Here is a 15,980-nt window from a genome sequence, read left to right as displayed (position 1 = left end):
AAATGCAATTTTATCACGCTGTGCCTGTTTCTTAGTCTGTGCCAATCGATGTTTATAAGCAAACAATAGATGTGTATTTAAGGAGAATAGCCATGTTTTACAAATCAGTTACATCGGTTAAAACTTTAAAATAGGAGACAAAACGTGAGGAGCCGCTTTCAACATGTTCGGATTTGTAAGTATTTTAAAAAGTATAAGGTTTTACATTTCGTATATAATAACTTAAGCACTTTTGTGCTTGTAGAAATAACTACCATAAGACCAGAGTGTCTTAGATATATTACATTTATATATAATCGTGGTACTTCATGAATGAGTTGATCAGGGTCTAACTGTTAAAGTAGTATCTAGATAAAACTATGTTTATTAAGTTTTACTTTCCGTTAATTAATGCAAATATGAATAACTACAATTTAAAACTCATCCCTCATTTTTGATATTTGCTGACATATAGAACCAAAATAGCGGACATAATGGTAATGATATTATACTTTTTCAATTAATTATAAAAATTTAATTACGGGTAGAGTTTAATATTTTTAGAAGAACCTTTACTGGTTTAGTTAGGCGGATACATTTTATTATGTAAAAAAAAACTGAGATCGTTTGCTATTTTTTATCTGACCCTCCATTCTGTTCGCATATTATTATTCTAAGACTATATTTGTTGCTCTATTAATTCTAAGCTATTTCTACTTACTCTATACTATAGGTACATTGATACTTTCAGAAACTGCTATTGGTGGCGGCTGCAGTGGCGATTGTGTGTGCTCAAGAGCCAGCCAAGCCCGAGGTGGAGGTACTGACGGAGACCAGCTTTGTGGACCCGAAAGGATATCATTTTGAGTAAGTTTCTTCTAATTTATCCTACCTGAACATAAATATTTTTCCACCCATAGGTTGTCTTGAAAAAATAGCTTTTAGTGATAAGACCGCCTTTTTTGTACCTATGTGTTTGTTTACTTATAAGCTTTTGTAAAATCTGTTCTTGTGTACAAATAAAGAATATTATATCTATCTATCTATCTTATGCAGGTAATAACTTTGACTGAGTTAGATATTAAAACGTGATTAAGATATGATAATATAACTAATATACTTAGGGCGTCCTGCACAACAAAGTTAAACAAAATTAAATAGTTTGTCTCTTGCTCTGACAGTATAAAGTCAGAGCAAGAGGTCATAGATTTAATTTTGATTAAGTAACTTTGTTGTGCAAGACATCCTTAAACCTTTTCACAACGTAGCTGAATTGAATTCACCCTGTTCATAACAGGTAGACGTGCATACATTCAAATTCAAAAATCTTTATTCAACATCAAAGGCTTTTTACATTTAGTTACCAGGGTCCCTAAACTAGGAGTAATTCGTGTACAATGTACATCAGGGTCCCCTACTCATTCTTCCGTGCATAATTATAGATGACATTAAGGGCCTGTAACACAATTTCTGGAATAGGAAGGATATACGAGGTGGAAATTATCCAGTCATCGTGAAACAGGCCCTAAATGTAATACATTAAAACAAATAATACTCATGTACCTACTTACCTATATCACCTCCAATTTTCCGTCTAACGTACAATCTATACGTCTACATATAATTATTATTCTAATCGAATTTTCTCAATTCTAGATTCAAAACTAGCGATGGAACATCCCGCAAGGAGGAAGCGGAGTTGATCACAGTCGGCGAGTACCAGGGCATCGGTGTAAAAGGGTCCTACTCGTTCGTGGCCCCCGACGGACAGGAGTACCTTGTCGAATTCACCGCCGACGAGAAAGGGTACAGGCCCACCCTCCAGCTGGTTCCTCAGCACGGACAATAAATAGTTTAAATTGTTAGATTGATTTTTTTATTCAATTACCTATTGGGAATATTACCTGAAATAGCCAAATAACTTGTGCCCTATTCCTCTATTATTATTATTAATTAATATAATTTATTCACGTAACAAGACACAGAGATTGTTAGTAGACACGGTTTATGTTAGTAACGTTAGAATAAATATAACAACAAACGTTGTGTCTGACGCACAATGCACTACTTTTCGATTGACAAAAGTAGTACACTTGTCCAAAATTAATAATGCACATGCAGATCTTCACACCCGAATCATTAAATCGTAAGAGCCTTAAAAAAACACTTGCACTTTGCGCCTTGTTCGAAAGAAATAGGAGTCAATATCATGTGTCACATAATCGAAAACAACCGATCTGTCAAAGATTTCTATGCGCATTATCAATTTTGAAGCACTGTACCTGAGTATTTAAAAGAACTAAATAAAATACACTCACAAGCCATGAAAAAGTTCCCTTTACAAAATATTGACACCGAATGACCCCAAATTTTCAAAACAAGGAATTTATTTATTTGATTATTATGGTAATATGATGCCTGTTCAATGTAGTTGAATATTGCTGACGGCGTCATTAAGTATTACTTTTTCGTTTAGGAGTAATTAGATGCTATTTTTATTGGAACTTATTCATTGCTCGTGAGTGTATCTATATAACAGGCAGGTAACATTAAGGAAAATATACATTAAAATCGAAAAACGCATCAGACACTTGAGACATTACTACATTATACAGTTTTTGCGTGCATTTTGTTTCCACGCCCTTAGCCGAGAAAGTTTCATATATTATATCATTCATTATCTCATTAAGTTACGTGAAGTGACAATAATTGAGTGATCCATCAGATTAAGTTACCTTATTAAGAAACTGACTTGAACTCATGTTTTTAATATTACCTGCTTACGTCTTGATGATTACTTAAATTTTATGTAAGGAGACATTTATAATATATTAAGCATTTACCCTAATGTCCTCCGGACGATACGGCTTCAGCGACTGATTTTGGATAGGAATGCACCTTGTTTGTATAGATACTATTTCTAACAATGTAGGCTTTTCTTTCGATTAGAAATTGCTGGTAGAGGACTTGACTTGGTGTGACGAAGGCATGATTCATAATCTTGTCTCTTCTGCTGATATAGTTGAATTGAGAACTTGGCAAATTTTATTAACTCCAGTCTTAGCCAGTAATAATTATCATAGTCGTTCAACTCTAATCATTTTATTCACAAAGTGCCTGGCGTTTTATGAATAGCTAAAGTTCCTAGATAAGTTTACTGTCTTTGAATTTCCAGTATCAATAAGCGTCGAATAATAAAAACTTAAGACAATTGCCAATAAATGATTATAGTGTGATCTGAACTCATTTGATTAGCGTCTTTTGTAGTTTCATAAATACTTATTTTTGTTAAGATATAAAAAATTATAATGTGTTTGAGAGGAGTAAAAACGCTGTAAAAGGAAATTACGTTGAGTCAATGCAATGGTATGTCACCTCACCCAATTTCACAGATACCTTTTTTCGAATTGGTGAAATTAAAAGTCACTTTAAATCTTGTCACCAATATCTAGAAAGTCTGAATTATTTCCTGGCTGCATTCGAAGAATGTAAATGGGAAATCCAACGGTTTTAAATTGACAACAACCACTTTTTGTTGATTTAATTAATTAATATTTATTACTGCGAAGTGACCGAAGATACATTTAATTGTTGTGTTGGAATGAAAAACTTGTGAACATGTTTATCTGTGTTAATTATTTTGTTGGTGGATAAAATTAAAGTCGCATGTTTATTTTTATAACTTTATTTTTCACTTTTTATGTGCATTGATTTAGTGGTGGGATATGGTCAGGAATTAGGATGGGAAAGTAACATAGACGTTAATCCAGGGTGTCTTCTAAAATGCAAAATTTCACGAAAATATTCTCATTCCGTTTTCCTCTGAAAAAGAAACATACTTACATCTTTAAATCCTGTACTTACAAACTTTGACATTTATAATATTAATACAATCTAGTTGATAACGTTGTAGTAAGCAGCGTATGGGCACTGCGCAATTATTGTGCAAGTTTTAGTACCTACGTACATACAAACTTCGAGTATCTTCTGTGATTGATTCTTGCGGAGTTTATGACACAGTAAAACTGAGGTTTTAATGTCACATCCTATTTAACCTTTAGTAAGTAGCTATTCAAATTGCAATTAAAATTGATATTGCATTATGCTTTAGAGATGGAGTTTTTTTATCGTATTAACCGACGCTATGACTTTATCATGTAATTACATAAAAACTATTACTTATTCTTGTACAAACTGTTCTAAAATAATGGCAAATGAAGACTTTTTCTCATCGTGTGGGTAAAAAACACTAGATCTGAACTAGGATTTGTCACCGTGGTGGCCAGTGAGATCAGATATCAGTTGTTGACTGCCAAAAGTCCAAAATAAGCATTTAGGTATATCATTTACAACTGATACGTCACTCGAGTACTAGGTACCTACTTGCTTTACTCATAGACCTTAGACAAGTTTCTAAAGTAATCCTGAACGTATAACTAACTGTCTGCCCGTGGACCCGCGCTATAAATAACCGGCTACAGTATTGACAAAACACTGTTTCGAAGTTTTTATTGGCAGAGGAGGTGTTAATCATGATAAGGCAAACAGTTTACAGGCGTCCACAAATACATACTTTTAGAGATTGGTCAATCGTCGTATCGTGTCATTGGTTAGAAAGGTCAGCCTAGTTTCAGGAAAACGATACTTCAGTATGCTGCTTCGCTAACCACGGCTCTGTCTCGTTGCACTAAGCCCGTCTATTGGATGACAGCTTTGCATAACTTCTGGCTGTCTCGAGCGAGAATAGCCCCCTTGGCATCGGCGTCGGCAGCGGCGCATAAGTTAACCCACTTAAACCGTCTGCCTAAGGTCTGCATACTTTGTTCATTTCTTCTTTTTACGTATCATCTATCAATGTATAAACTCCAATCTTAATCCCACAAAATGCTTTTGCCTGGACGTGCGCGTCTTGCACCGTACTAGGGTACAGATTAAGTTATGTTTAGTATCTACATACATGAGTAACATAGCCCTACGACATCGGTTAGTCAGACGGAGCAACTAGGTACACATCCCGGGCCACCGTCAGTGAGTAATGAATGGTTCACGTTTCGGAATCACATCGCCATTATGGTAATGCGATGCACCTCGTGATGAGAGGTGCAAAAAATAAAACGGTCAAGTACGAAACGAAATCGGCAAGAAGGTCGCCATTAATGGTCTTATTGTTTTATTTGTTAGGAAATTTAATTTAATATCTACTTACATACACAAATACACATTTATCTGAGTAGTGTTTCTAAGTGTTTATTTATATTTAATAATGGTAGAACAAATCCCTGCAAAAATAGAGTGATATCGCATTTAGGTATATTGTTTTTGTGCCCTACTGACACAATAATCTGGTCTAAAACTAGAAACTGATACTTTGACCCAAAAAATTTACATACCTGCATCCAATAATACTGTATTGTAATAAGGCTGTAATATTAAGAATGCATGAATACATACAACTTTATCTTATGTACTAAGTCAGAATTATTACTAAATATGTCAAAAATGACCATGACCGATACACGTATCTAAATACACATATTATCTGATTAGAAAACTGATGATTAATATTTAGTACTTATTCAGTAAACGAACAAAAATTTTATTTTGAACTATTCAGGGGCACAAAGCGCTTTCGAACTATAGTTAGTACCTCTAAATTCGTAGTGATTGCTGAGAGTTCAAATGTTTTCCGCTCGAATAAATTCCATTCGAGAAGTATGGTTAAGTTTCCAACCCTTCATTTAGCCTATAGCAGTCCACTGCTGGACGTAGGCCTCTCCCAAAGCACGCCATGGATGCGATCTTTAGCTTTCCGCATCCAATCATATCCAGCCACCTTTCGCAAGTCGTCAGCCTTCATTACCTATAGAGAAAGATAAAGACACTGACGAGCAATGAAAAAGATCCACCTCCCATAAAAGTTACATAGGTATAACCATTCTGGAACATTTTCGTTACGTCTATTGATTTCCGCACGTCGTCCGTTTTATTTTTATTCATTGCCTTTGTTTAACACCGCTTAATAATTATAAATACCTAAAGAACTTGATTTCTAATCAAAGACAAACATAAAAAAAATTATGTATAAAAAAAATATATTTAGATACCTACCAAGGATCTCTATTATAAGGTGTATCTTGTTGCTGTATCTGAGCGTGATCATGATGGTCGAGACTCGTCCTAGAATGTAACCGTGGCGCTATAAACAACAACAATTAATTATTGCAAAAACACACTTTGTAAATTTTAAAATAATTATATCACAATCTGAAATCCTATTGATTTGGACATTATTGCTTCACACCTAGATCATTTTAATTATAAACACACATGTAGGTACGTTTACAATCTCTACCATGAAAAAATTGGGATGGAACTTTCGTGATACATCCAGTCTTCTTCTTTTTAACGTGTCACTTACTGTAAACTAGTATTTGTCACTGTGGCGTATTGTCTAGATTATCTTCATGGTGATACAAAAAGCAGATAGTAAGCTAATTCGTAGAACAAAAAATGTTTTGAAGAATGACCCGCCCCAGAATCACCCTCTTTCTTATTACTATTATTATATTTACAACTTTAGGTAATGTCACTACATGAACAATATCAAACCATTATCCGAATCTCAATCAGAGGTCTTTCGTCAAAATAGCACCAAGAGTAATTCTAACGTCCATCCTTGCGTGACGTCACTGCATCTACGCCGCTTGCACCAAGGAAAACATATAAAATGATGCTCATACATTAGTTAACTCATTCGTTAGTTTGTGCTCACGACGGTACCCAACAAAATGTTTAAATACGTGAGTCCAAACATTTTAATATTCATTTCTAGGCTGTTTATTTATAATTCGACATATTGCGAAATTGAGTTGAACTGTGACCCAGGCGGTGTATGGTGTATCTTTGTTTAAAATAGCCACTTCAAGGAACAATGGGCGAGGTGTCACTCGACTAGACCCGACGGGGTCAGCTAGTGACCCCAATGTGATCTCAACCACCTATTGGACGCTTAAAGCAGTGTAGCATCTGTTTCTGTAATAGAACTGATGTATTTGTTTAGTTTAACACAACGCTACGGGTTTAAATGTCGGGACCAATTTATCTGTTAAATATTTTCGTTTCTACTTGGATCATTAAGTTGATGAGGACATTATGGCAGGACAGGATGACATTTTGGTGCATCACAATCCCTTGGCTGCAGATATTATTTATCTAATTAGGGCCTGTGCAACAGGCGGCTGAGAGCGCGGGTTCGCCGTAGGGCGGATAGTTGGATGTGCACTGTGCAAATCCGATTTGTTTTTAAAACCGACGAATTAGAGGGGTGTTATAAGTTCACCGTGTCTAGGTATCTGTGTATCTGTGATAGCGTAGGTCTAAAACAGTTGTTTTTTTTGGGTCATAGATTAGTTTTGTTTTTAGCCACATTTCATTAAAATCAAGCGAATTAAAAGTTATGCTACTTTTAGTGCTGAGCGTCCAAGTGTTTTAACGTTATGTAGGTTATCTTTAATGTGTAGCGATTACCACAACGTATAAAAATATTTAGTATTACTTAATGTCCCGTTCTCCCCCAGGTGGCCCTAGTGTGCGTCCTGGCGGCGGCGGCGGCGGGCGCGCCGCAGGGCGGGCAGGACGTGCAGATCCTGCGCTTCGACAGCGACGTGCAGCCCGACGGATACAGCTTCGCGTGAGTTTCGCAGTTGTTGTTGTTGTTGTTGTTTTTGTTGTTGTTGTTGTGTGAAGTGGAATTATACTGGAGAGGAGTGAAAAAGTTCACTAACAGAATCATCATCATTATCACGACCCATCACGTACCCACTGCTAGGGCACGGTACTCCTTCCAATGAACGAAGGGTTTTAAGCCTAGTACACCACCCTGGTCAGTGCGGGTTGGTGAACCCCAATACCAACAGAATTCCGACAAAAAATTTGAATATAATATTTAAGTTTTTAGTTGGTAATATTCTGATGCACTGTTAAATGTACATCAGTATTGCAGAAGCCGTCATTAAGCCGCCATTCCGTTTAGGAGTGATTTAGTGCTATGTTCCTGGAACTTTTTCATTAGTCGCGAATTTATATGCTTGATGTTTAAACATATTTTATAGCATAGTTTGCTTTTACAAGAATGAAGAAGCAGCTTCTAATTGATATTTATGAAATATTTGTCCTATGGCTAAAGTAATATTCAACGATTTTTTACCTTATACATGCCTTGATCAGTACATAGGCAAAGTATTACTTAGCAACAAGTAGAACTGCTAACCTTTATTATTAAAGTTATTTAACAGTGGATAATTCTGTTATGATGTTGCAATAACAACTAATTATATTACCTTGCATGTTTCTGCGGAAAAACTAACAATAGAGCTTTGGCATTGTTTGTATTTAAGTATTTAATTATAAATATAATAAAGCGCATAATACTGCCATTTAAATATTAAAACTATTTATTTGCGCCGTTTAACGGCTGTTAATAGACACGAATGAAAAATGATCTTAAGATTAATACGCCAAGAAAAAAACTTTCTTCACTCGATTAAAAAAACAAATTCGTCAATCTCGTAAAACTAAATAAAACATAATTTATTTTGAACATAATGTAAGATTTTTTTCACGATAAAATTGCTGTAAAGTTTTATTTTTAAGTACATTTATACATAATGCACCACAAACAACGACAGAGGACGCTCTATCATACGAAATACCATAAGTTTCGCTATGCGAAAGCTGCTGCACAAACCACGACTCTATGTATGTTAAATTTACCTACACCGACGATAGTTTTTTGTTACACAAGAATAATTCTTCGTTTGTAGCATAGAAATGGTTTAAATACATACATTTTTAGAAACACATTGACTAAATGTACAAAACTAATCCACATACTCCTTACAGTTACGAGACCAGCGACGGCACCTCGAGACAAGAGGAGGGCAAGATCGACAACCCTCAGTCGGAAGACGCAGCCCTCACCGTGACGGGGCAGTACTCCTATGTGGCTCCCGACGGCAAACACTACACCGTCACGTTTACCGCCGGACCCAACGGATTCCAACCTAAGACCTCCATATCGAAGTAAATTCAGTTAGAGTAATACCCTGATTACATCTAACGAGTAGAGTGGCGTGACAGTGTCCTCGGGCGAGCTATCGGTCAATTGCTGATTGATTGGTCGGAGATCGGCTGAAGATACTGTCTCGCCTTTCTACTCGGTGTAACAAGGTTTTATGATAATTTTAAAACTTTCTGCTCAATGTTTCTTAGGTGCGTTGGTTTGTGGTTACGTTTGAACAGTCTCAATGATGATAGGAAAATAAGATTGTAGTTAGTAAGTAACGTTACTGCTGATGTATTTTCTATTATTATGTGAAGTGCTAGCGTACTGTTTACTAAATCAACTGCAGCTAGGAAATACTATAAGATAAACGAATATCTAATTGTATTTTATAGTTTTGTATATTAGTGTTTCTTCTAAAAATTCCGTACTATAAATTGTATGTTCACATTACTTGTATTGGTTTCTTGTGGATTTTATGCTCCACCATTCTATACCCATGAAGGTTTATCTTATTGGCATTAAAACACCGAACTGCCTCTCGATCTCGACAACATTTCAGACTATAAAAACTGCAATCCAATTTTCTACTTTTCACTTACAATTCTGTGCCATAACCACTTCGTCTTCGATTATTTTGTACTTTTATATAATAAAATTAATTAATGTTTATATTTTATACATGAAAATAAGTTATGAAGAATTACTTAATCACATACTTAATATTATCTATTTGAGAAATCTTCGCATAACACGATAGTAATACGGCCTTAAAATTCAAGTACTTACATGTTATTGTACAAATGTCAAACTCATTGTGCTTAGACGAAGTGCGCTTTGAAGGTTATCATTAATTTAATGTAAGTAGGTAAGCAAGTTATATTCAGAATGTAAATATATAATTACAAACCTAAATGTGTGTATGATTCTATTCATATTTTCCTATATACTTACTGTTAATAACATATCTGAGTAAGTGGCTAGTAAAGTTTATTATTTACTTTGATGCACAAAATTATATCTTCTGCGCACAATAGATTAATTATATAGTTAGGTACACACATTAACATGAATATTTAATTTAATTCGCATAAAAATATTGTAACTCACGTCATTTTTTAAACTTATTCAAATTAACCTTTCAAACATACCTTACAATATCGAAAACAACATAAGCATAAGATAATTGCAGTCACGTTATTAATTTTGATTAATAAAAGAACAACAACAGTAGGTAAATTTAATTATATTTTGAGGATATCAGAAACTAAACAAAGATGAAGGCGAGATATTGCGTGCATAGGCATACCTAGTGAGCTTCGATCGGTCTTATTTTTTTTATCGTAGGTATAAAATGGTGTTTGTGGGTTTTAAAACGTTCAGCAGTAAAGTCCGCCACCACTGAAGTCCGATAGAGTCCGATAGCCGCGGCACTGTAAGTCAACGTAGCATTACTCTTTGGCTGCACTCATAGAACCAAACTTTGGATAGTATGAAATTACAAATAAGCCCTTGTTTCACCATAAGTACTCTGTTAGAACATCAATATCACTGTTACGCCATAACAAGGGATATATAGGTTTAGTGGTTACGGATTAGTGGTTGACTTTTGACACATCTGTCAATTCGGTTTTTTTAAGATGACACTTATAAATACTGATGATGTAACAGGGGTATTAATGATCTAACAGACTATGGTGATACTAGGCCTAAACCTATCAAATGGTTTTAATTTTTATAGTGTTATAAGTAGGTTTAATTGTTTTAAAACACTGTCCGCTGACAGAGCATTGAATAACATACTGAAACATTGTTGTAGAAATACAGTATGATGGCCCTCTATGGTTGAAACCAAAATCCTCTTCAATATTGCACCTCTAATACCCCGTGCCCGTGCCGAGGTGTGAAATCCATTAATGTGTTTGCATTGTAGTTATATTCATAGGTAAATACCATTATACAGTCTTGAAATTACACAAATGATGCAAGCAAGCCGTGCAAGCTTGCAATCGTCACACTACCGTCATCATAATAATTATATATTGAATGTCATTTTCAATTTCTAGAAAATCCACAAAAATCTCTTTTTTTGCAACTTATAATAGTCAATAATATTATTTTTTCATCTTAAAGTAAGCAATAATCTGTTGAAACATGAATTACATACATTTGTTGAACTTATTATACTACATATACTGTACAACTTTTTACAGCAATTTGCTAATAACTCTGTGGTAAACTGTCTTGGTGACCAGACGCGCATGGCTACATTCATTTTCCACCTGGATGTACTACAAAATCTACATACGTTGTCAAATGCTTTGCTCGGTAAAACCTCAATGATCAAACCTCCAAACTAAGTAGGCACGGCAGCTGATGATATTTTTTTTTATAACAATAACTAGATAGTTACCTAACATATTTGATCAATCATACAACTGACAGGCTAAATAAAACATAAGTTAACTTGACCTTTTACATCAGTTTCGGTCAAGATGCACTTCAGAGTCAGTAGGAAAAACCACAAAAACAAATTAACTATGATCAATTTGCATACATTTGGTGGTCTCTAGCCTTCATGTGGCCACGATTAGAAGCTCAAAAATCCACATAGCTAATAAATCTGCAAGCTGAAGTAGCAAGTATAATATTATGCCTAATAACCGATGACCATGACATGAAACGTGGAACGCCCTCTGGACCACTGAACCGATTTTATTCGACAAGTTAACCGGTATAGGTAGGATGAGGGGGGCAATGTTGGTCGTAGAAGGTGACCAAAAGGAGGTTAGGGGCTGTGGGTGGTGAGGACGGGGGTCCGAGCCGCCGCATAATAGCGGCCCCGGGAAGAGCGGCTGTGCATGTGGCCATGTACAGCCGCGCAGGCTGCGAAGGAGAGGGGAAACCTTGAGTCTCCCGGTGAAGAGCTGCGGCACCATGTTAGGTGGCTTCGGTGCGTTCCCCTGGAGATCCCGGAGCCACTTGCCGCCACCGAGGGGATTTTAGTGGGTAAAAATCCCACATATCCCGCCTTCCTCCCCTGAGGGCGGCGGGGATCTTTCTAGAGATTTCCCCCTCGTAAAAAAAAAGTAAAGAAAAAAAAGGATGAGGGGGCAAAATGCTGTGACGCTCTTTGGTAGACGAATATAATACCTAATAGCAGTTGAAGATTACAGACTGATGTAATTATTTGATGATGTAGGTAGATATTGTAGATTATGCGTTCAAGAAATGCATTAAAACACACAGCAAAGTTTTGCTACACACGGGCTTCCTATTTACTAAGCGTGTTGATAACAAGCCAATCTATATAAAGTGCCATAAGCATTTTTTTTTAAGAAAGAATATCTGTTTTTGACGCCGAACTTTTGTTTAAGGGATGCGTTGATGTCTTTTGTATGGAAAATATTTTGCGGAGAGTTTTTTTTACTTTCTTAGTAGGTACTATACATCCTTATAATAGTCGCCGTTTAGTTCTTTTATCTTTTGCAGCTAGTCAAACTTAAATAGAAATCAGACTTAAATAACATCTAGACTTAATTATAAAACATATTTTTGAAAATAACAAATTACAGTAGCTGCAGCAATAGCATAAACGAGTTTTGCTGCCATCTACCGGCGTGGTGCTGTACTTAGTACTACATTATGTTACACTTCACAGTAAACACATTTAGTTCGGCAACATCTTAGTTTTTGTGCGCCTGATTGCCATACTCTACCACTAGCACGTGTAAGTAAAATATTGCTATTATTAAACTTCAAGTGCGTCAAAATAAAATCATTAAAGAATTAAAACTACGTCACTAAAGTTATTAAAATACATGTCAACAAGGATCTAAAACGTGAAATTTTAATGCATTATTACCTTTTGCCATATATTTTATATTTTTTTATATATATATTTGATATATATATTCGATTTGCAAGGTTCAAAAAAAGAATTATATATATATATATATAATTCTTTTTTTGAACCTTGCAAATCGCAAAACTTTAAATAAAAAGTTCTACTTTTCATAAACAGGCAAAAACGGTGTCAGTCATATTTGTTTAAAAATTATCATTTCTGTGATGTCACACGGGTAGAAAGCAATCATTTGACATTTAACTAATGACAACAAAGCTACGTGAATAGATAAAATATGTCAGAGTGACATTAGTTATTTTCAACCTTTCTGACATCACAACCTGTCATTTCGTGACCAAAGAGCAAGTAACACTACGTTTTATCATGACCCGAGAACAAATATCTGTGCTTAAACAAATATTTGCCCCAGCCGGTAATCGAACCCGGGACCTCCGGCTCAGTAGTCAGGGTTACTAACCACTACGGCATTCGGTGCTGTTCATATTTACTTATGTGTACATAACAGATACCTAAATGTAGTTTTAATAAAGATTTCTAATCGATAATAACTCAATAAATGCCAAAACGTTGCAATAAATACATAGATCAATTACGATTATTTAAATACAATAGGCAGTTAAATTGTCAAGATGCAGCGCCTTGAAATAGCTTGTGAGTACTGTGAAAACGTGCGCCGTCGATCGTGACTGACTTCAGTTCCTGAATTATTTCCAATTTCATGAATAAAACAAATGATTTGCTAAGATTAACTTAGGAACAACATCTATTTTTATAATAATATGTATTTATTACAACAAAATCACAATTGTATACGATCAATTTGTAAATATTACACTGTGTTTGATATTTATACACTCGCCTGCAATGAAAAAGTTTCACAGAGTACATGGCAATGGCAGGTGGAACATTTTCATGCCTAGAAAGTGAAATTTAAACATTTTGGGCGAATGTTGCAATTCAAGGAACACTTTCATTCTGTTATAATGAGTTGTGAAAATGGTAGTTGCTATAATTGTCTCTCTTGTATATTTTTAAACGCCAAACACTACTCAAAAAGCAACGATTGAATGCATCATTTTGCAAATCATCAGATTTAGAGTATGTTTTAGTAAAAAGATAACTGCAATGCAGACCTATTACAAGGACAAACAAACAACGTTAATAGACGTTAACTGCAGGTCAAGGAACCAATAAATAGTAAACCTAACTAAATTTACAACTCTTAGAAACTAATATTTTATGACAACCTAAACATTATTACTATAATTTTTACTTTGAGTAGAACAAGATAATGCAAACACACTATTTAAAAGCAATAATATATTTTATGGTTACTTTAATAATCAATTTACATTCACAAAAATTGTACCAGGAAGTAAAACATCACAACATGTTAATTAATGAATGAATAGATACAAATTTACAAATAGAAAAAAACGCACACCTTAAATTCTTCGTCTTTTTCGAGCTTCAATTAAATTTAGCATTATTGATCAGCCCAAGTACGCATCTTACAAACGCAAATGTACATTTTGTAATTTAATAAATAAACAAATCGAGAATATTGACCTTTACCAAAAATATGCTAAGTGTTCAGCGGAACATAAAAGATGGTTACGGCATAATTATATTTTGTTTGACAGTTCTAACCTTAGTATTATCACTCTTTTTATTTGCTACTGAATTTGGCTACAAATTATAGTATCTAATAACCAATATAGAGTTAGAGGAATCTGAAGCTTTGATACTGGTAAAGAAGTTAATATAATGTTGTCATATTTTTACCGTCATATATTGCTATTGTCCAGGTCAAGTTTATGTAGCCCTAACCTAGACAATCACTTAAGGCACAGGCTTTGTTATCTAGCAATAAGCAATAAGCTAGATAACAATTAAATGGCGAAGGGCCACTTGCACAAACATATTAAATCTAGATTTAGTGTCAAATCTCGCTTTAAAAAACGTCAACCAATATAAAGGAGAATGGCCATTTCTCTATGGCGCCATGACCCAGAGCGGCCATTGATGAAACATACACTGATGTGTAGTCCGTGACTACAGCATATACTGGTATTAATTTTATTATTATGAGACATGGGAGAACGAAGATATAGGTGCTGAAAGATCAAGTCTTTCTACTGTACTAGATGTTACCCTCGAGCTAAAAATTGATTTTAAAAGTGTTTCCGTGGGAATTCCTGGCTAAAAAGTATTTTATGTTACTTCGGGATAACGGAAACTTGAATAGAATGAAATAATTTTTGAAATTGGTCTCTTTATAAAAATAGGTTTCTGAGTGTGAAATGTGCAAAAATAATTATGATATTATTTGCATAAATAAAATCATGTAATACATTTTGTGATGCGCTATGAATTGGGAATCCCATGATTTAGATTATAAAACTTATTTGTGCGTGTACCATTCAGCAAAATCTTATTTAACGAAAAAAATATATTTAATTAATTTACTTTTGAACCCTAATATCTCAAGAACCCCATGGTTTAGATTTTTTTAAATATTTTTCCCTGATAATAGACATTTTTATCAATAACTTAAAATAGGTTTGGTGAGTGGCTGCTAACTTATGCAAAGCGGGTCAGGTTTCGCCATTCTTCTTTAAGCAAGTCAGTTAATGAATTAGAGGAAGTATTTTAAGTCAGTGCTTAGGTAAAGATTATAATAATTTGCTACATAATATTGTAATTAATATTATTATTGAAATTATCCATGTGTATTTATTTTATTAGAAAATACTTTATCTTCTTTAAATTTTGTGTGAACCTATTTTATCAATAGTGATCTAAAATCAATTCAGTGCAGTCGTTGACATCCAAAAGTATTAATGAAATCGACTTAAATATAAACACTATTGGTAATTAAATAACAATTTATTGTCAACACGTGATCGTGGATTGTATTTAAATACTTAGATCCTGAGATAAAACAGTAGGGAACCTAAGATCTGAACTAATGTTATAGAACAACATCGCAGAAGTGCCACTTCAAATTTAATCGCGTAATCTGCAAAATTTATGTTCCTCGTAATTCAAATCAATATTCGGATTGTCTTG

At 34.5% G+C, this 15,980-nt stretch overlaps 2 protein-coding genes across 2 annotated transcripts; both read left to right on the top strand.

The window, feature by feature from the left end:
- The first annotated feature begins 17 nt into the window (after positions 1-17).
- Positions 18-1,844, top strand: LOC119690484 (endocuticle structural glycoprotein SgAbd-5). The gene is made up of 3 exons (XM_038105679.2): positions 18-175; positions 731-846; positions 1,636-1,844. Exons 1-3 carry the CDS (start codon positions 164-166, stop codon positions 1,826-1,828), a joined length of 321 nt encoding a protein of 106 aa, XP_037961607.2. The 5' UTR covers positions 18-163; the 3' UTR covers positions 1,829-1,844.
- A 4,807-nt stretch (positions 1,845-6,651) lies between these two features.
- LOC119690473 (endocuticle structural glycoprotein SgAbd-5-like) lies at positions 6,652-9,955 on the top strand. Its single transcript, XM_038105619.2, has 3 exons — positions 6,652-6,779; positions 7,557-7,669; positions 8,881-9,955. The coding sequence occupies exons 1-3, from the start codon at positions 6,768-6,770 to the stop codon at positions 9,062-9,064; spliced, it is 309 nt and encodes a 102-aa protein (XP_037961547.1). The 5' UTR covers positions 6,652-6,767; the 3' UTR covers positions 9,065-9,955.
- The last annotated feature ends 6,025 nt before the right edge of the window (positions 9,956-15,980 follow it).

This window comes from Plutella xylostella, chromosome 22 (genome assembly GCF_932276165.1).
Source record: "Plutella xylostella chromosome 22, ilPluXylo3.1, whole genome shotgun sequence".
Taxonomy (NCBI): domain Eukaryota; kingdom Metazoa; phylum Arthropoda; class Insecta; order Lepidoptera; family Plutellidae; genus Plutella; species Plutella xylostella.
This window is presented reverse-complemented; position numbering and strand designations above follow the sequence as displayed.